Below are 22,508 nucleotides of genomic sequence, written 5' to 3' on the forward strand. Positions count from 1 at the left end.
TAATAGATACTGACAAATATTATGAAAGTATTGGCATAAATTTATGTTCTCATTTGCAATATATGAGAATTCCTTTTCTTGCATGTCCTTGAAATCACTGGTTATTGTCAGTCTCTTTAAATCAATCCTTCTGATGGTTGTATAGTGATATTCATTGCTATTTTAACTTGAGTTTCTCTGATGAATAACTAAAAAATAACTGGCATCTCAAGGCATTGATAAGACAAGTATTCTTATTTGCCATTCTATTATTTACTGTCTTAATGTCTTAAGTCTTTTTAATTCCTCTATTCCTCCCATTAAGCTTTCTTTTGTGTTAAATAATTTCTAGTGTTCTATTTTAATCACTTGTTATTTTTTCTACTATATTTTTCTTTTATTTTCTTAGTGGTTGCCATGGGAATTACAATTAACTTTTTAATTTATAACAATCTTCTCTGGATTAATACCAATTTAATTTTAATAGTATGAAAACTTTGTATATATTTTCTTTCTCTTCCCAGTCCTTTTTGTTTTTAAGCCATATAAATTACATATTTAAACATTATATACTCACTTATACAGATTTTAAATTGTCTCATGCAGTTATCTTTTAAATCATATAGAAAAAAGAGAAGTAACAAACAGAAAACATTTATACTCTCTTTAATATTTACCTATTTGGTTATTTGTATCTATGATCCTATTTCCTCATATGGTTTTAAGTCACTTTCTTTTTTCTCATTGCTTTCTGGGTCTCCTAACTTTGTGTTTATAACTGGATACTTAAAAATCATGTAATCCAGCAGCCTCAGAAATCAGATTCCCAGTGGATTTGTCATTGCTGCCCTTTGTTCTTGTTTTTGTTCCTGTCATTTGTTTAGTGACTTTTCTGGATTGAATCAGTATAACTTCTGTTCTAGCCATGTGTGGATACTGAAGGTCACTGATCATTTAACATGGTGGTCAGAAAATGATTGGACAAAGAAGTCTTAAGATGACTTAGACCCAAAGATCTCCCAGTCGTGGCTAAGGGGTTTTGTTTATTTTGGGGGGCATGGCTCTAAGACTCAGACAGGCACTTTACAACTCTTCATTTCTTTCTTAGGCAAAGCTTCAAGGTCAAGCAGAGATGAAAGCTCAGGGCATATGCATGGTTTGGGTTGCTCAGAGCCCTGGGCATGCATGTTGCCTTATAGATTCTCAGAAATGTATGGGAGCTTCATAAAATCTACTATGGTCATCTCATACCTCAACTTCTTCTTTTAAACTTTTTAAAGAATTTTTTTTGCTCCAAATCTAATTACTTCCTCGTATACTTGAAATGTCAAAACTATTGCAGACCAACCCAGGGAAAGGTCTGTTTGCTCTGGGTAAGATATGAGTTAGGCTAAATGAAAACAGCCTTGCACATATGTTTTCCAGAAAATGACTGGACAGATCAAATAGTGACACTCTTGGAAGCTCCAAACTTGTTCTGTCCTTCTAGTGGCTTCTACCTTCAGGTTTTCACTGTATCCTAGGTAGGTGAGTTTTTGGAGTTGTTTAAATCTGGAATGTCCCTGATAGGCTCGTGCGTTCAGGACTTGGTCCTTAATATAGCAATGTTCAAAGATGGATTTCTGGAGGTGATTGGTATGAAAGCAATTGCATCAATGGATTGATGGATTCAGCTATGAATTCAATGGTTTGATATAATATAATGCTATTGGGAGGTGGTGGAAACTGTAGAAAGTTGGACCTTGTTGAAGAGAGTGGGTCCTTTGCAGCATGCCCTTGCAGAGTATAATTGTCCCTAGGCCCTTCCTCTCTTTGTCTCCATCTGTATTTCTGCCCCCCAATCCACTTCTTGGCTGTCATGAGATAAAGAATTTTCTTTCACCACACCCTTCCACCATGATGCTCTGCTTCACCTCAGGTCAAAGCAACTGTTGACTGAAAATTCTGAAACAATAAGTCAAAATAAAATTTTTCTCCTTTAAATTGTTTCCTCCCGAATTTTATCACAATGAGAAAAAGCTGACTAACAGTTTTCAAGGCCACTGTGGAGCTTGCTATTCTTACTAAGATTCAGTCATTTCCTTGTTTAAAAAAATTCTCCTTTGGTGAATTCTCATAGTTCTGAAAAAGTTGGGTTTAAATCATTTTTTGCCAGAGTTTCCATTCTTTATTATAGAGAAGTGAATTTTCAGAAGTCCTTAATCTGATATTTCCACTGATGTCTTTTTTTGTGTGTATGTGGTATTGAGGATTGAACTAGACAAGTGCTCTCCTGCTGAGTTACATCCCAAGTCCTCAACTGACATCTTGCAAGTCCACATTCATTAAGTCTTTGGCCAGAAATGCCAAAATGAAATAAGTATTTTATCTTATTCTAAGTCATTCACTTAGAAGACTGTGAAGTAACATAATTAATCATCGCAAATTTTATGGTAAAATTTTATTGGTGCATTATAGCTGAACATAATGATGGGATTTGTTAGATATTTGTACATACACACAATATAGCAATATAATTTGGTCAATATCACTCCACAGCACTTCCCCCTTCCTCCCTTCCTCTCACTTGCTGGTTCCCTGCCTTTACTGATATCCCTTTAATCTTCATGATCACCCCCGCCTCCCACAACTTTCTTTTCCTTTTGTTCTCTGGCTTCCACATATGAGAGTAAATGTATGACTCTTGAAGTTCTGAGTTTGACTTATTTTGCTTAACACAATGGTCTCTAGCTCCACCCATTTTTATTCAAATAGCATAATTTCATTTTTCTTTATGGCTGCATAAAACTCTATTTTGCATGTATACCATTTTTCCTTACATATTCATCCCTTGATGGACACCTAGGCTGGGTCTATAGTGTGACTATTGTGAATTGTGCTGCTATAGATATGTATCACTGTAGTATGATGACCTTAATTTTTGAGTATAAATATCAAAGAGTGGTATAGCTGGGTCATTCTTCATGACTGCTATTTGACTGGTGTGAGATGAAATCTCAGTGTAGTTTTGATTTGAACTTCCCTAATCATTAATGTTGAATATTTTTTCATGTATTTGATGGCCATTTGTATTTCTTCTTTTGAGAAGTGTCTGTATTATTTATTTGCCTATTTATTAATTGGGTTATTTGATTTTTGGTTTAAAGTTATTTGGGGGTTCTTTATATATTCTAGACATTAATCCTCTGTCAAAAGACTAGCTAGCAATAATTTTCTTTCATTCTGTATGTTCTCTCTTCACATTCCTAATTGTTTTCTTTGCCATGAAGAAGTTTTTTTTTTAAATTTTATACCATCCCATTTATTAACTCTTGGTATTATTTTCTGAACTTTTTTGGGTCCTGTTGAGAAAGCTGTTGCCTGTGCCTATATGCTGGAGTGTTGACTCTAACCTTTCTTTTAGGAGTTGCATACTTTCTGTTCTAATCCCTAGGTCTTTGATCCGTTTTGAGTTGATTTTTTCATTAGGGCAAAGGTAAAGGTCTAGTTTCATTCTTATACATATGGATATTCAGTTTTCCTAGCATCATTTGTTAAAAAGGCTGTCTTTTCTTCAGTTTTTGTTTTTGTCACCTTTGTCAAGCATCAGATGACTATATTTGTGTGCATTTGTCTCTGTCCCTTCTGTTCTTTGCCATTGGTCTACATGTGTGTTTTTATACCAGTACCATGCAGTTTTTGTTATTATAGCTATTATAATTTGAAGTCAGGTATTGTGATACCTCCAGCATTACTTTTTTCTTTCGGTGGGGGCTGGGGGGAGGGGGCGGTTATAATTGCTTTAGATTCTTCTGGTTCTCTTATTTTTCCAAGTGAATTTGAGGACTATTTTTTCTAGTTCTGTGAAGAATGTCATTGGTATTTTGATGAGGATTGCTTTGAATCTCTAAATTGATTTTGGTAGTATGGCCATTTTAACAATATTAATTCTGCCTATCCGTGAACATGGGCAGTCTTTCTGCCTTCTTAAGTCTTCTTTCAATTTCTATCTTCAGTGTACTATAGTTTTCACTGTAGAGCTCTTTCACCTTTTTGGGACGATGTGTCAGATTTATTCCTAGGTATTTAGTTGAGGCTATTGGGAATAAAATTATTTTCCTGATTTCTTTCTCAGAAGATTCACTGTTGATATACAGGAAAGAGACTGATTTTTGTATATTGATTTTGTAACCTGCTACTTTACTTAAATTTGTTCATTAGCATTAGGAGTCTTTTGGCAGAGTTTTTGGATCTTTTAGGTATAGGATTATATCATCGGCAAACAGTGATGATTGGACTTGTTTTTTTTATTTTTAAACATTTTATTTTTTTCTCTTATTTAATTGCTCAGGCTAGAATTTTTATCACTATATTAAATAAGTGTGGACATCCTTGTCTTGTTCTAGATTTGAAATGAAATGCTTTCAGTCTTTCCCCATTTACTATGAAGTTGGCCTTAGGCTCTCCATCCTTAGCCTTCATGATATTGAGGTATGTTCCTTCTATCCCTAGTTTCTTTTACCATGAATGAGTGTTAAATATTGTCAAAGGCCTTCTCTGCATATATGAAAATAACTAAATGACTTTTATTCTTAATTCTATTTATGTGATGAATACATTTATTGATTTGTGTGTCAAACCATCCTTATTTAGAATAAAATCAACTTGGTCAGGATGTACAATCTTTTTAATATTTTGTTGAACATGATTTGCTAACATTTTATTAAGTATTTTGGCATCTTATTTCATCAGAGATATTGTTCTGTAGCTTTCTTTTCTTGATGTGTCCTTATGTGATTTTGGTTTATACTGGTTTCATGAAACGAATTTGGAAGTGTTATCTCCCTTTATATTTCATGGGATAATTTGAGGAATATTGGTATTAGTTCTTTAAAAGACTGGTAGAAGAATTCAGCTGAGAATCCATCTGGCCCTGGGTTTCTCTTCATTAGAAGATTTTTTTTTTCTTTTTTGTTTCTGCTTCTATCATTAAATGTTATTGGTTGAAAGTTTTGCATGGGGGATGCTGATGGTTCTGCTTGGCCACCTGGTAGTCCTGTGTGGGTGATTAGTTGGGAGACCTACACTGATGCTGAGGCCTGGAGCCCTGCACAGGCACAGTGGCCATGATTCCTGTGTGGAAGCAGGAATATCACTCACAAAGAAAAAGTATTCTCACTTCTTAAGTCCCAGGTCATGGAGTGACACATAATGCTGCCTCCCTCTGGCCCACCATCTTGGATCCTTGACTCTGATTTTAATTATTTATTTCCTTCTACTGACTGTGAAATTGATTTCTTCTTCTTTTTCAAGGGTGTTATGATGCATCCTTGAATTGTTTATTTGGGATATTTCTGATTTTCTTATGTGGGCATTGATAGCTATAAATTGTCCTCTTAGCACTGCCTTTATAATTTCTCAGAGGTTCTGGTATATTGTGTGACTATTGTAATTTGATTCTAAGAATTTTAAAATTTCTCTTCAGATTTCATCTATTATACATTAATCTTTCAAAAATCTACTATTTAGTTTTTCTGTGTTTATATAGTTTTTGTAGGGCCTTGTGTGTATTTATAATTTCATTTCATTATAGTCTGATAAGATGCAAGAAATTAAATAATTTTAAAAAATTTTTTTTTATTCCACAGATTTATTCTCACAAACAGAAATTTATTAAGAAAAAAACTAGTCTTCTTTCATAGTACAAGATAAAAATAATTTACTTAGAAACAAAGCTATCCTTAGATTTTTTTTTTTAATTTGCTAAAGAGTTGTTTGTGGCTAAATTATGGTCTATTTTGAAGAAGCTTCCAGGAGCCACTGAAAAGAAAGTGTAGTCAACTATTGTTGAATAAAATATTCTGTAGTTGTCTGTTAAGTCCATCTGTTTTATAACATTTTTCAGATCCATAGAGTGTCTACTGAGTTTATGTCTGGATGACCTATATAATGGTGAGAGAGGTAAGTTGAAATCACCCTGTATTATTCTACTATGGATTTATCTGAGGCTTAAATTTAAGTAGTGTCTCTTTTATGTAATCAGATACAACCACATTTGGGACATAAATATTTACTATTGTTTTATCTTCTTCATGGATTGTTCTCTTTACCAATATAAAGTGACTGTCTTTGTCTTTTCTTATTGATTTTGGTGTGAAATTTGCTTTGTCAGTTATTAGTAGCTACTCTTGCTTATTTTCAGGCTCCATTAACATAGTATATAAATTTCCATTCTCTGTCTTTCACTCCATGGTTGTCTTTGCCTGTAAGGTATGTTTCTTGAGAATAACTTATAGTTTGGTCTTTATGAAGAATTCATTCGGGCAGCCTGTGTCTTTTAATTGGAGAGTTGAAACAATTTTATTTTAATGTTACCATTAAAAGATAATTTATTAGTTCCTGCAATTTTGATTTATTTATAATACTAAATTTGGTCCTATTTCTCCTTTTCTTAGCTACTCTTCAAATGAGATTTGTTTATTTGTGAGCGCTGGAGTTTGTTTTTAATTTTTTCTGTGTGGAGTATTTCTTTTTTTTTTATAGTTAGTTGAGCTTTTATTTTTAACTGATGTTGAATTATTTCAAATGCTTTTCTGCATCACTAGATTTGACCATATAAATTTTCTTCTGTAGTAAGTTACTGTATTAGGTTACATTCTTTTTTTTATTGGTTATTCAAAACATTACAAAGATTGCAGAATCAGAATACAACAGTTACTAATATGGCATTATCTAAAAATGTGGATGTTTAACCGATGTGATTCTGCAATCTTGGAGTATTTCTTTAAGTAGTTCTGTAGTGCTAATTTAGTAATCATGAATTCTTTTAGTTTCTGCTTGTTTTGGAAGCCTTTTATTTCTCCTTCCTTTTCAATCTTCAAGGATAGCAATATATTTCAATATAGCAGTCTTCATTGACAATTATTTTCTTTTAGGACTTTAAACATATCATTCCATCTTTCCAAGGCCTCCTGGCTTTTAGTTTGTGCTGAGAAATCATAAGTGACTCTGATTGGCTTGCCTTTAAATGTGACCTGACATTTTCTCCTGAGTTTTAAAAAATTCTGTTCTTGTATGTTAGGCATTTTAATTATAGTATTGTGGAGAGGTTCTTTTTTGATTTTGTCTTATTTGAGGCTATGGATGTATTATGTATCTGGATATTAATCACATTCTAAATGTTGGTAAATTTTTCTATTATCCTTCCCTGAAGAGGTTATCCATTCCATTAGCCTGCATTTCACAGTCCTCTTGAATTCCGAGGGCTTTTGAATTTGGTCTATTAATATTATCCCAGAGTTTTTATATATTCTGATCATGGTTATTTTATTTTCTTTAATGCTGAATGAATGTTCAAGACTGGCCACTTTGTCTTCTAGCTTGAAAATCTTGTCTTCAGCATGGTCGACTCTATAGAGAGAATTTCAACCGAACATGCTTTGTTGTGTCTTTCATTTCTGAGATATTTGTTTTGTTCTTTTCAATATCTCTATCTCCTTATTGAATGCATCATTCATATCCTGTACGGACTTCCTTAATTTATTCAGTTACTTTTCTATGTCCTGTTGGAATTTATTCATCATTTTTATAAAATTCTTTTGGATTCTTTATCTGATTTTTTATCCACTGCAATATCTTTGGAGTCAGTTGTTGAATTATGGATTTTTAGAAGGCATTATATTACCTTGTTTTTTTTTTTATCTTTCTTATATTTCTCCTTTGGGTACTATATATCTTTTAGAGGAGGGATTTCTCTTCCACTCTTTTTTGGGGCCTATTTAGGGTACAGTCTTCCTTTGCCAAAATATACTAGCATGATCTAGATTGAGACCCCCATAGTTGTGATATCTACAGTCTTTGTGTTAATTCTCTGTTTTTACTATAGGAGTAGACATCCATGAGTGTGACCTAAGGACTACAACTAGCTATTTCTTCTTGGGGCCTGGTTATTAGTTTGGGTTTTTGTCTCTTCTATTCTTTGTATTAAAGTATTGCTGAAGATTGAGTGGCATTAATTTGTTTGTAGAGCAACATCTGCTCTCTTTTGGTTGAGTTTAGTTTGGCATCAGAGTCTCTACTCTGTGAACTTATACAACTTAGAGTGTCCCTGTAGGCTACCAGTCCCTCACAGAATAGTGGGAAACAAACAATAGCAACAACCAATGCAAATTATATACAGCATTAAAATAAATATCTGGTTCCTACTGTGATATGTTTCATGTTAACTACTACTACACACACACACACACACACACAATAGAAATGGTGGGGCCAGCAATGTCCAATAACAAAAACAAAAAGTGACAATGAACTAGATCTGGCATTAAAATGAACAACAGTTGTCAACTGAGTCAACAACAGCAGTAATAATTGCAACAGCATGAATGTGGGGGCAGGAGTTATATAAACAAACTAGCTGTAAAAGATGGCAAAAATACAGTTAATTAAGAGAAAATAAAATCTGATAGGAAGGTAAAAGAAATTTTTCAATTTCACAAAGTGAACAAAGAATGCTGAAGATATGTAGCTGGTGATGTTATAGGGAAGGGGAAGAAAAAATAGGAGAAACAAAGTAAAGGAAAAGAGAAAGAGCAACAGAATCTGGCTGTTAGCAGCAAAAGAAAAGCAAAAAAGAGGAACAAGAGAAACAAACAAAAATAAAACAAAATTATATGAAACAAAAACCGTAACTAAGAGACAAGGTAAGGAAGAGTAAATTCATTAAAAAATAATACAAATGAGAGAAAGGAAGCAACTGTTTATGTATATGTCTATGAACCAATCAGCATAGCAATAACTCTCTTTCTCTCTCTTACACACAACAACAACAACAACAACAAAGGAAAAGATTCTAACCCACCCATCAGGCAATGGCCGGCACTGCTGCTGTGTGCCTATTTTGAGGCTCCATCCTCAGGTTTTCTGCTTCAGAAAATATTGCTGGAGTTTTAGTCTCTTTTAAGCAAATAGTAAAGATGACAGAGGACTTTCATAAGTTAGGCCTGGATAGAAAATGTCAAGAGCACTTGTTCTCTTAGCTGGGGAAGATTTTTGGAAAACTTGGTGATGTGTGGAGACAGTTTAGTTGTCATAACCCTTTTTAAAAATATTTTATTTAGAAACACAGTCTTTTTGAGTTGCTTAAGGCCTCACTAAATTGTTGAAACTGGCTTTGAACTTGAGATCCTTCTGCTTCAGCCTCCCAAGCCTCTGTGATTACAAGCTTTCACCACCTTGCCCAGCACTGTATTTTTGTTTTGAATACCCTACAAGCTGAAGGAAAGTTACTGAAGCCAAAACGCACAAAATAGGATAGGGTCAAAAGAGTGGAGGTGTCTGTTGATATCTAGTGGTTAGACACCAGGAATGCTGCTAAGCATCTCACAATGTACAAGATAACTTCCAACAACAAAGTCTTAACCAACCCAAGAGTCAAGAATGCATGAATGCCAATGTTACCTCATATTAGTGGAAGAGATGTTTGGTTTTAATGTAGAATATATACTATAGTTTTTAATTTTTAGAAATATTATTTCCTACTTGTTGTTATCTGAATTTTCTGAGCTTACTGCTAAAACTGTTGAGGAAAAGTAGTCATATACTTTGTCCCAATTTTCTTTATTCATCTTATAAGGAGTGGAATCAATTCCATATAAATATGTCAACTATCAAGAGAAGGATATGTACATAGCTTCTTTCAGGCCAGAGTGTACTGGCCCAAGTATGGACTATAAGTGTGAAAGTGTGGAAGTGTTCAGAATAAAAATGGAATCACTTATGTCAACTCTAACAAAAGAAATAAATGGAAAATACAGGAGGTTATGAAGGAAGGGTTCTTGATGATAATTATTACAAAAGACTCTGCCAAACCACATTAGACAAAGGCCACTAAAGCTTTACACCAAAAATACTTCCTCAAGAACCTTTGCCCAATAACTGTCTATTCAGTCTTGGCCTGGCACCACTCTTATTATTAATTCTTACAGTAAATATTATTATTTTAAAATATTTTTGCACTAATTAGGGCATGATTGTACATGTCTATAATCTCAGCTATTTGAGAGGCTGGAGGAAGGAAGATACAAGTTAGAGACCAGTCTCAGCTATGTAGTTAGACCCCATCTCAAAATAAAAATTACAAAGAACTGGATATAGCTCAGTAGTAAAACACCCTTGGGTTCAATCCCCAGTACCCAAAACAGAACAAAAAGCCAAATAAACAGAAAACACCTTATTTTATTCCTCCACACTTCATCTGTAAAAATCTCGCTTTGCCTCAACTTAAAATTCACTCATAGTATACTATGATACATCTATTTTCATTGCAATTCTCTCATATTTCCAAATAAATTTCATTATTCTTTTTCAATATTTATTTTTTAATTGTAGGCGGACACAATGTCTTTTTAAAAAATTTTTTTCGTTGTTGATAGAGCTTTATTTTATTTATTTACATGCAGTGCTGAGAATCGAACCTAGTGCCTCACACATGCCAGGCAAGTGTGCTACCACTGAGCCATGGCCCCAGCAGGGCATTATATCTTCATTTCATTTTATGTGGTGCTGAGGATTGAAGCAAGCCCTCTACCACTGAATCACAACCCCAGCCCAAATTTCATTATTCTTTGTAAAATCTTGTAAAATGTGATTGTTATTTAGGTTGACATAATCATAGACTCTTTTTTTTTATGTATTGGGAATTGAACCCAGAGGCATTGAGCCAACATCCCCACCCCTTTTTTATATTTTATTTAGAAACACAGTCTCTTTGAGTTGCTTAGTGCCTCACTAAATTGCTGAAGCTGGCTGTGACTCGAGCTCCTTCTGCCTCAGCTTCCCAAGCCTCTGAGATTACAGGCTTTCTTTCGTCACCTTGCCCATCACTGTATTTTTGTTTTGCAAGCTGAAGGAAAGTTACTGAGGCCAAAACACACAAAATAAGATAGGGATAAAATAAGATAAAAGGCAGGAGAGCCAGTCATGCTGAAGAGATTATAGGCCTAGTAGAGCTTGTAGGCAAAATAGTGTAGGACTGGCAAAATCCTTTCATGGGTTTTAAATTTTATCATAACAGCAATGAAGAACTGTTGCTGAATTTCCATTATGGAAATGACACAAAATTTCAAGCAAAGAAATAACAATCTTAAAAAAATCTATTCTGACTACTTTACTGACAATAGATGCAGAAGTGAGGGAAAAATAAATTTAGGGTGATGAAATAAAAAAAAATATTGTATTGTATAATGAAGAGGTTCAAAGTAATGATAGATTGGATTAGGGGTTGGCAGTGGAAATTAGAGGGAGTGCATGGGTTTGCATTGTAATTAGGAGAGAGGACCAAGGTCTGAGTGAATGAATGTGGAGGGATGAGGAGAGAGGTTACTAGTTCGGACAACTGGGTAGATGGTGATTCCAGTCACTGAGGAAGACATAAGTATACAAACAGCTCATCATGGAATTAGAGCCCTGATAAAAAAGAGAAAGAAAGACCCAAACTAGTTTTTTTCCTTCTGTGAGACTCAGAGATTGTAGCCTTTTATAGGCCTGAGAAGGAACCCTATCTGTGAGTCCAATTGACAGGCACCTTGATCTTGGACATTGCGTTTTATTTTTATTTTTGTACTGGGGATCGAACCCAGGTGCTTTACCACTGAGCCAAAATCACAGTCCTTTTTAAAAATTATATTTTATTTTAAAATAGAGCCTCATTAAGTTGTTGTGGCTGGCTTTGAATTTGTGATCCTCCTGCCTCAGCCTCCCCAGTCACTGATATTACAGGCATATGCCACCACACCCAGAAATCTTGGACTTCTTAGCCTTCACAAGTTGCAAAAATAAATTCCTATTATATAAGCCACCCTATTTTATTATATCAATCTGATCTCAGTTAGGATTTAACACAAAAATGATAATACCTTGGCTATTACTGTAAGTAATAATTTATCCTTTCTCTCTGACTCAAAGTTTCATATTTTGCCAGTCTAATATGCTAAAGTGAGTTACTCTAAGGGTTAATTATAGCATGTGCTATTAGGTCCCTAGACATTAGTAACTTCATTTTGGTTCTGGAACTCAGAACCAAAACTTATAAACTGCCAAGAAAAAGAAACTTAAGATACTCTGTTCCTATAACTACCCCCATTACAAGGTCCCTACATACAAAAATCTGTTGTTACTCAGCTACCTGTATCCAAGGTCAATTCTAGCCTATTGCACCCAAGGTCATTTCCTACTTGCTCCTGTTCCTTGTTATAAAAAATATAAAACCTCTATTCAAGTGACTCCGTTTGCTGCACCTGGCAAAAGGGCAGCCTGACAGACAACCCCTGTCAATAAACATTTGCTTGAACTCAGAGATGTGTCTCTTGTGCATATTTGTACCAACTACCCTAACATTTACCTCTTCTTAAATGTCTTTGGCATGGAAATATTTTCATGTTTCAAATAAAACATTTTAGAATACACTTGCTATAGATAGATTCCTTTGGCCTTCATTTTAGAGACATAAGTGGATCAAGTATTCTCATCAACCTGAAAAGAATATCACTTCAATGTACCCCTTTTCTTCGACTTCTGATTATAAATTGATAGATGAGGTGCCAAGAATAAGTTGCACTGAATGGTTGATATGAATAGTAGAGTAACGAGGGAGGAAAAAACATCTCCTCTGTAAATTTCTAATAAGGAAAAGATTGGCCTTTCCTTTACGTTTGTGTCTTTTGTAAGTGAGAATAATATGCCAACCTCTCCCTCTGATCTCCCTTTTCTTTTACCATTAACATAGTTTATTAGATGACAGGAAATGTATTGTTTTCTCATTCTTCACAGAAAATTATCACAAATTGAAGAGCTTAAATAATACAAATTTATTTTATCAACTTCATGAGGTTATCTTTTGTGAGGTAGGAGCATGGATGTAGGTATGTGGGTTTTCTGTCTGGAGACACACATCCCTTCTCACATTTCCTAAGGCTTCACTTTTTTCACTTTAGATGAAATTAGTATATCACAGTTGGTTTATAGCCTTTTCTTACATAAGCAAAATGTAGCTCTCTCTCACATTAAGATGTCTCAGCATATGCTAAATCTTTGTAAATGTGTATATTTCCTGATTTCATCATATTGTTTGGATTCATAAATCTCAAAAGTAGCTAAATATTGAAATATTTTGTGTATACTTTGCATCCCTAAGTGTTAACTACTCACTAACAGGATGAATGACACTCTTCTAGGTATTATATTTTGCCATATGAAAGAGAAAATATTTTTATCATTTGACATTTGTGTAGATTGCATTGTCTTCCAGTATTATACAAAGGTATCCTGGACTCTTACATTATTAATAGTAAATTGGCTGCCACAGTATTATCACTACTATTGTTAATTCTTGATTCTGTGGTATTGGGCCTTATTCTAATTGCTATATATGGATTGTCTTATTAAGACATACAACAATGATGTTATAACCATATTGTTAAGAAGTACTCTTTTCCAATTTTATAGATGAGAAAGCTGAGACTTATATATGTTAAATAATGTTTTAGATAATGTAATAACATATATATGTTAAACAATGGCAAATTTGTGATCCAAATACAATTCTAGTTGTAAGAAGCTCTTAGCCATTATATATCCTACAAAATCTCACAATACTATTACAACAACAACAAAATAATTGTACATTCACTGTATGGCTACATGTTCATGTATTTTCATTTCCAGTACCAATTTTCTCCTTCTGCATAAATACTGCTTTGCATTTGGATGAATTGCTTTGGAAATCTATATTCTTTAACTTTTGTATCTAGGAGTATATCTTATGAAGGATATTTAAAGTTGTACAGACTTTCAAACATAAAATAAAGAAAGAAGAAAGAAAAAAGGCTGTTAGTTACTATTAGAGATGCACTGAATTTGTCTTTATAGAGGCTATGCTCACTGAGAAAGAAATACATACCAATATGATTTTATTTTTATAACCTTTATTTTTAGATTCTATTACAATGTGTAAATCTCAAGTATCACTACAATATAATTTATGACAAACTTAAACATTTTGAGCATTCATAGATCTATGAAATTTGTGAAGAACTATGTAAACAGCATTATTATATTCATGGCTATTCACTTATTTTCATGAAGCAATCCTTGATTGTTTTCCTCAAGAATACAATAACATAACAAACCATACATATTTTAAAAAAATGGTGGCCTCTATTCATAGGTCCTAAACCCAGTCCAATTACATGGCCATCCTACTTTAGCTGACCCTCTTTTCATTATTTCCATTAACATTCTCTGAAATTGTTAGTAAGGAGTGCTTTATTTACATATGCATTTTATTTTTAGTCTTTTTAATAAAGCTATCAAAATTCTATAAAATAGAGCTAAACATCTTATGTTGAGATTTTCAACAATTAAGTATTTAGAAACAGCTCACGTCACTTATATCTTTGCAAATTAGGTAACAGACAAAAAGGTAAAATGAGATTCTTCTATTTACACCAAAATTCTATGTACGGATTTGTGTTCAAATCTGTTTGCTTCTATTTTGTCTAATTTTAAATTTTCATTGTAATTGCCATTCTACATCATTAAGTTCAATGAATATATAATTTATGTAGTAATATGACAATGCCTTCAGAAGGGTAGTATTTTTATAATTAGTACAAACAATAATCTACGTAAAAGAGAAGTCTATTTTTACTTAGAGCTTTACTTAATGAGCTCTTGGTGCCAAATATTTATCTTTAATTGATAAAATGTCACAAGTAGTCACTTCTGGGAGAAGAATATCTGTATAAAATCTAACCATGTTATATTTTTTAAAAAAATTATAGCTCATAATAGAAAAAAGAATGATTTTATAATTATTTTTTGAAATGCTAAGAAAAAATTGTGATGAGATCTAGTAGCCAATATTTTTTATTTTACATAAAAATCAGGCAATGCAAAAATATTTAATCATAAGTCACAGATAAACCTGCCCACCAAACATCTTTTCATACTGAATCATATAAAAATTCAAAATACTATAGTAGTTATATGGGTGTAAAATAATGATGAACTGAATCCATGTTTAAGGTGATATTAATTTTTTAATTGAAAGCATTTAAAAATCTTATAAATGCCATATATTTTTTATTGTTCCCTAATTAAATTGTCAAGACCTATTTTCAATGGGCTTAGCAGGTATGTAATGCAATGCTTTACTCAAATGATAATCTCTTGTATTGAGTATGGGTATTATAAAATACATCACAATTTAAAAACATTCTAGACATAAAGTTCCATGGAAATGTCAGTTTTTAATTTGATTCTCTTGTGGCTATCTTTCTTAGTCTCTCCTCTCCATCTCTCATTCTCTATCCATGTCTCTTCATCACTATAGGTATGATTAAATATCCCTTTATTTAAAAAAACTGTATGGAACAACAAAAATGTGTTTTAATGACTTACATAAATATAATTTGTTATTTTTAAAATTTTAAAAGTATATTTATGAAGTATGTTTGATATATGTGCTTCAAAGTCTTCCGGAAAAGTTCTCTAAATAAAACTACTTTTTATGTGCCTCAATCTTTACCTAATCATGGACAACTTGATACAAGAAAGATTTCATGTTTCTGGAATAAAGATCTTGAGAAAATGCATCATGGCCATTCATTGTTTTTTTATTATTATTATTTAACAAGGGCATTTTTCTAAAAAAACTAGATTTCTCATCTTTGGTAGGATGAACACAGCTAGAGTGAGCAAAATAAACATATACTTTTAAAATCATAAGCCCAGATTACTTTATTGTTTAATGCAAAATATACTTCATATCAAAGAATATTGAGGAGAAAGTGACATCCTCATGATATTTTTTAGATGAAAATAAAGAGGTCCAAACTGATTACTTCTCAAATGTAAGAAAGCAAATTAGAGGCAAGAAAGCAAGTTGACAAGAATCACTCTTTGAATGTAACTTCATTCAAAGTAAACACCCGACAAGCAGGTATTAAAAGCCTGCCCTATATTATAACTTGAAAACTTGCCAAACACATTTGGGATAGTGTATAAGTGATGTAGGAAATACTGTGCCCAAGTCATTATCTGCTCAGACTCATACTCTGGGATCAAATAGATAATTGCATATTGGGAATCATTTTATTGAAGTGAAACATCAAGTTTGCCTAGAGTTAAAGGATGATTAAACAAAAATGCATAAGAGAGGATCAATGTGACAAAAGAGATTGAGTTGGGCCATTATTTGTATTGTTGAGCAGTACACACCAGTGCTAGATTGCATAAATAACAGTAAATAGATATTTGTCAATTACATTTCCTCTTAATTACCTTCATTTTTTTTGGAGAAATGTGATACATAGAATAAATTTTCAAATTCGGTTGTTATTGTATGAACAAAGTGGGAGATAAAAAAAAAAAAAAAAAAAAAGACAGGCTGACCATGTGTGGTGGTGTGCTATTACTACAGTCCTAGCTACTCCAGGAACTGAGAGGGTCACCTGGTCCCAGGAATTCAAGGGCAGCCTGGGCAACATAGTGAGATCCCATCCACAACACAACACAACACAACACAACACAAGACAAGCTATGAAACTCAATACCAAGTCTCTGAGTCAATACCAAGTCTCTGAGTCAAGATAAATGTAACTTCAGGTAAATCCAAAATATTTGTAGAAATAAAGAGCCTATGTTTGTATTCAATCCCATGGCATTTTATAGGCACATATAAATTGGTTCTGAAGCAATGCAGAATGAACTCAAGCACCTCAAAATGTAGAATGATCTCTGTACGTGGAAAAATAATTTTATAGCTCCCTAATAAGAAGATGTTTTAACTAAACATTCATTCCTGATGTCCATTACTTCTATTAGGAACTTCATTCCAAAACCAAGGCAAAATACTTTTATTGATTTCTAAGTAATAGATATTTTCCTATTTGTGTTTGTATTTGTGTGCATGTGTTTGAGGGGAGGTTGTAAGTACGAGCTAGTGAGAAGTAGGCAGACATGAAAATTTTCTACATGGTCTTCTGATATGTTAAAAATATCAAATCACCTTTGTTTGCTGTAATGATGAATTCCTCCAGAGTTACTTATACAATTCTTGCAGAATCATTTATCAATGCAAAAATAGCCATCTGCTAAGGCTGCCCACCTGTCTTAGAGAATCAGAGCTTGTTACTGGACTGTCTTCGAGAATGTTTCAATAAAAAGAGTTTGGCATACACCTCCTTAAAAGAGTCTTATTGACACAAATAAATCACCTTTGCAGGCTGTAAACAACACGTCAAAATGAAGCTCTATTTTTTACTTTCCTTGCCATCTTTTCCTTTGTGTTCCTTTTCTGTGTTGTCTGTTTCATATTTCTCTTTATCCGGCTTTGTTACACTATCATATGAAGGTGGGGAGACAGTGGATGGGGTTGCATCTGTTTTTTCAGGACTTGAGTTCTCATTAACATTATCAAAAACTATATCTTCTTTATTGGGCAAATCATCATCTTTGTCTCCATCTTTTATATATATGCTTGATATATTTTTGACATTTTGCCGCAAGCGGTAACGTCTATAAGCACGCTGAATGATAGTAGCAGATACATCCTCTTGTTTTCGTTTTAGTGTAGTTGTGATGGGTTCATAGGATACTTTAGAAGGATTTGCAGACATGAACCTTTCTTCCATCTGTGAACGAAGAGAATCCATCTCTCCACTTTCACCCAAAACACGCTTTGTAAAAGCAAATAAAATGTCAAGACAGTGAATCCGGTCACCACTGACCATTGGCAGGTCCATAGCAATGAGCTGGACTTTGTTTGGTTTTGCTATGAGAAGAGGGGGATCCAGGGCAGCTGCAAAATCAGAGAGTTTGCTATATTCTATAAACTGGGTTGCATCGGGATCAAACTTCTCCCAAACCTCATAGAACATCTCAAAGTCATCCTCGCTCAGGGGCTCTGCACTTTCTTCAGTAGCAACACTGAAGTTCTCCAGGATGACAGCGATGTACATGTTCACCACGACCAGAAAGGATATGATGATGTAACTGACAAAATAGAAAATCCCAACAGAAGGGTTCCCACAGTCTCCTTCAACTGAACTTCCTGGATGAACTTTTTTTGGGTCACAGTCAGGTGGGCCATTATTGAGAATAGGTGCCAGCAATCCATCCCAGCCAGCAGAGGTGGTGATTTGGAACAGGCAAATCATGCTGTTTCCAAAGGTCTCAAAGTTGAACATGTCATTAATTCCAGCTTCTTTCTTAACATAGGCAAAGTTGGACATTCCAAAGATGGCGTAGATGAACATGACCAGGAAGAGCAGGAGGCCGATGTTAAACAAGGCAGGAAGGGACATCATCAAAGCAAAGAGCAGTGTGCGGATCCCCTTAGCCCCTTTGATCAGACGTAGGATTCGGCCAATCCTGGCAAGACGGATCACTCGGAACAGGGTTGGGGACACAAAATATTTTTCTATCAGCTTAGCAAGAAACATACCTATTAGGGAGGAAAAAATGAAAAGAATATCTTTAAATATTCATACTAAACAGTATCATAATTCTAAATAGTTTTATGTATCATCTCTATCTCTTACGAATTCAGGACTGTTAAGTTTATATTGAACCAATCTCTCAAAAGTAGAGCAAAAGGGAAATGAGTAGAATTACTCTTATTTCACATTTTTCCTATTTTACTAAGTTCACAGACCCTTTTTTTTCCTTCACAATATTTTTAAATTATAAGAAAATAACTACTCATATAGAAAGATTCAAGAAATACACCAAAGTTTTAAAAGAAAATACAAATCACTTTAAATATTACCAGTTATAACTAATTAATATTTAATATTTTGTTGAGCAACACTCCACTTTTGGATTCAAACACATGAACATGCAAATAGACACACAAATATAATGATGTCCTTTGATTTTGTAGTTTCTCTTTGTGACATGTGGTGTAAATATAGCTATACAAATGACAATTTTTACAGTTGTAATGTTCTGTAAAAATAATCGCATATGGAAGAATAGCATTTATATTACTTTCAATTTTCTGACTGAAAAATTACCTAAATAGGCATTTTTTCCTAGTTATATGTGTTTTAATAACACATAAATAGAAGTTGAGTTAACTGTATATTTAAAATTTTGTTTGAAACTGACAAAACCTATCTCTATAAAGTCTATAATATATCTAATAGCAGTATATAAAAGTGCTCATATTCCACATTCACCAATACTGGGCAGTGCACTTTACCACTGAGCTACACCCCAGGCCTGTTTGTTGTTGTTGTTGTTTTCTATTTTGAGACAGGGTCATGCTAATTTGCTGAGGCTGGCTTTGAACTTGCAATCCTCCTGCCTCAGTCTTCCAAGTTGCTGGGATTACAGGCCTGTGCCACTGTGTTTAGCTGCACTGCACTTCTTTACAATTTTTATCAGAACATCTTTTTTTCTTTCTTTATTTTTTCCTATTATTATTACTATTTTATTTTTTATTGTTCTGTTTAGTTATACATGACAGTAGAATGTATTTTGACAAATTATACGTAAGAGAATATAACTTATTCTATTGGGATCCCACTCTTGTGGTTTTACATGATGAAGAGTTATCTTGGTCTTGTATTCAAATACAAGGCTGGGAAAGTTATGTCCGATTAATTCTACAGTCTTTCCTTTTCCCCTCCCTCCTTTTCCATGGTTTTCCTTTTGTCCAATCCAATGGATTTCTATTATTTCTCTTCCCAACCTCCCTTGTTTTGGGTTAGCATTTATAAATCAGAGAGAACATTCTGCCTTTTTTGTTGCTGTTGTTATTTTTTTACAAGAACATCTATATGCTACTTACAGTCTATTAAAATGACTTATTTATTTATTTTTTTTTTAGAAAATAAGCTATCATTTTTCTTATTGATTGGATATTTGTATCTTTGTTGGTTATTTTAAACTTTTGCCTGAGGAAGGTCCTTACCTATTTGTCTATTAGAATGTTTACTATATTCTTATTGATCTACAAAAGTGATTTTTCTTTTTGAAGTCTGATTCATTTTGGACTTGAGTGTTGGACTTGAGTGTTGTATAAAATTCCCCATTTCTTATTTGTCTTTCAATCAATTTTATGTGTGATAAGTCTACTTGCATTGGATATTTTGATTATTATGGTCATATCCATTATTATATTTTCATTATAGACTTAGGTTTGTGTCATAAATAGAAAAGACTATTAGAGTTCACGGTTAAATATCTATCCCCAGGGCTGGGGATGTAATTCAATGAGAGAGTTCTTGCCTAGCATGCTGAAGGCCCTGGGTTCAACCCCCAGTACCACACATACACACACAAAATCTTTTTCCACATATTTTCTTCTTGACTCCATTTTTTTTAATCTCCTTTGATTCATTGTCATGCCTCTGCTTCCCAATTGGTGTTTTATTGTTACCAACAGGATGTCCCAAACTATACATTACACAATTTAACTATCAGAAAGAAAAACACTATGAAAAACACTATGGGTTCTATCTCTTAATTCACTTATCCCTCTCTCTCTCTTTTCTTTTGTTGGTGCATTATAGTTGTACATAATAGTTGGGTTCATTTTGACCTAATTATACATGCATGGAATTTAATTTACTTCATTCCCGTTCCCAGTACCCTTACCCACTGTTTCCCTCCCCTCCTCTTTCACCCAGTCTCCTACTCTACTGGCCTACCTTCTACTCATTTATATATTTTTAATTGTTTTTTTATAAGTATACATAAAGGTCAAATTCACTGTGGTATATTTTACATGCACATAGCAAATTTATTCTGCATTTCCTCTCCTTTTTGTCCTTCCTTCTTTTCATCCTTTTGTCCTTCCTCCCTTGATCTCCTTCTATTCTGTTGATCTTCCTTCTGTCTTTATGATATCCAACCCCTCTCTTTTTTACTCCCTTATTTTGCTCTAGCTACTGCATATGAGAGAAGACATTTGACCCTTGATTTTCTGTTGACTCCATTTTTAAAAATACTAACCTCTGATTCACATGATCATTGTACTTAGTAAATAAGTAGGTCTCTATGCTTTCAAGTTTATTTTGGATTATCTCTTTGAATCCATTGAACTTTTATTTTGAAACCCTATTATACTTATCATGAATATCACATAGTCATAATATCAAGCAATATGAAGTCACTCCTCATTACTCTAATTTTCTTTCCAGATTAATTTTAGAGTGATTTGGAGAGTGATAAAGATCGTTGGCCCCTTGTTTTAACATGTGTACCTGTTTGTTTTCTTATCTGCTGGCATTAGCCAACACTGCTAAACATGGAGGTGATAGGAGGATGCTTTTTTGTCTTCTTGACTTGTTGGGAATTATTTCATTATTATTTTTCCTTAGTGTTAGTATAAAATTCCTACCTAAATTTTAATTTGTTTTCTTATATTTTAATTTTAGTGTCACTTGTGGTGATAATATTTGTTAATAATTGATTTTAAATGCCTCTTCTAAGTTTTGTAGCAGTCAGTTTTGTGGCTCTACGACATGAAACCTTTAACCTTTCTGGGTTTGTTTGATCATCTGTAAGTTTCATTTGTATCAAATGATCTACATAATCCCTACATACAGTTTAGAATACTAAAAATAAATATAATTCTAAAATATTAGGTGTGTAAAGATAATGAGAAAAAAAAGAGAAAGAAAAAGTCATGATGATGAAAAGGGAAGAAGTATAAAGTTATGTATGTATTGTGATTCATAGATATTACTGTGGTTGATTGAGAAATGACTATATTTTATAGACGGGCCAAGTATTGAGCCCTAAGAAATGATGCTGACATTTCTTGAGACTTTAAATTCAGGGAGAACTTTCACAAAGAGTCATGGATATTCTGGCCATTCATATTACTAATCGAAAGATAAGTTTTATATGCCAAAACTGGCAGCAATTTCAAATTCTGCACTGGTTTCCAAGACATATCTACAAATAAGCATTTTAGCTAGCTTTGTTAAGGGGAAACTTGGAAAGTAAATGTCAGTGGGTATTATGTCTTCCCAACAGGTGAAACTTTGGACTTTCAAGCCTGTAGGTGTGAACCCAGGGTTCTGAAACAGGGGTTTGGTTTGGTTTCTAAGGTTCCTTCATTCTTTCATTGTACTAATTTACATCAAAGTAAATTTACATTCAAGAATTCAGACACTGCTCTGGGCACATATGGAATTTAGTTTATTCAAAACTAAAATTTAAGGATGAATCAATGGCCTTACCTACAATGGAGAGGATCACAACCACAAAATCAAAAATGTTCCATCCTACAGTGAAGTAGTAATGTCTGAGGGAGATCAGCTTGAGCACACATTCTCCAGTGAAAAGGATAATAAAAACCACATTTATCCAATATAAAACATAAGTCATGTAGTCACTTTGTCCCTCTTTCTCTACCATCATGGTTACCATGTTGAGGCAGATCAGAACCATGATAGTAATATCAAAAACTTGGTTTGTTACGAGGTCAAATATACATCCTTGGAATTTGTTCTATAAGAAACAAGAATAATGTG

General features: G+C 33.5%; 1 protein-coding gene across 1 annotated transcript in view; it reads right to left on the minus strand.

The window, feature by feature from the left end:
• Positions 1 to 17,270: 17,270 nt before the first annotated feature.
• Positions 17,271 to 22,508, minus strand: part of SCN9A (sodium voltage-gated channel alpha subunit 9) — a gene marked incomplete at its 3' end in the record, with an annotated part of 181,825 nt that continues 176,587 nt past the window's right edge. Inside the window, exons 26-27 of the mRNA XM_081262212.1 lie at positions 22,215 to 22,485; positions 17,271 to 18,463 (exon numbers count right to left, since the gene is read on the minus strand). Of these exons, the coding sequence (XP_081118338.1) occupies positions 17,271 to 18,463; positions 22,215 to 22,485 (1,464 nt within the window). The remainder of the gene's footprint in view (positions 18,464 to 22,214; positions 22,486 to 22,508) is intronic.

The sequence above is a fragment of the Spermophilus citellus genome (genome assembly GCF_964194105.1).
Source record: "Spermophilus citellus genome assembly, chromosome: 11".
NCBI classification, from domain to species: domain Eukaryota; kingdom Metazoa; phylum Chordata; class Mammalia; order Rodentia; family Sciuridae; genus Spermophilus; species Spermophilus citellus.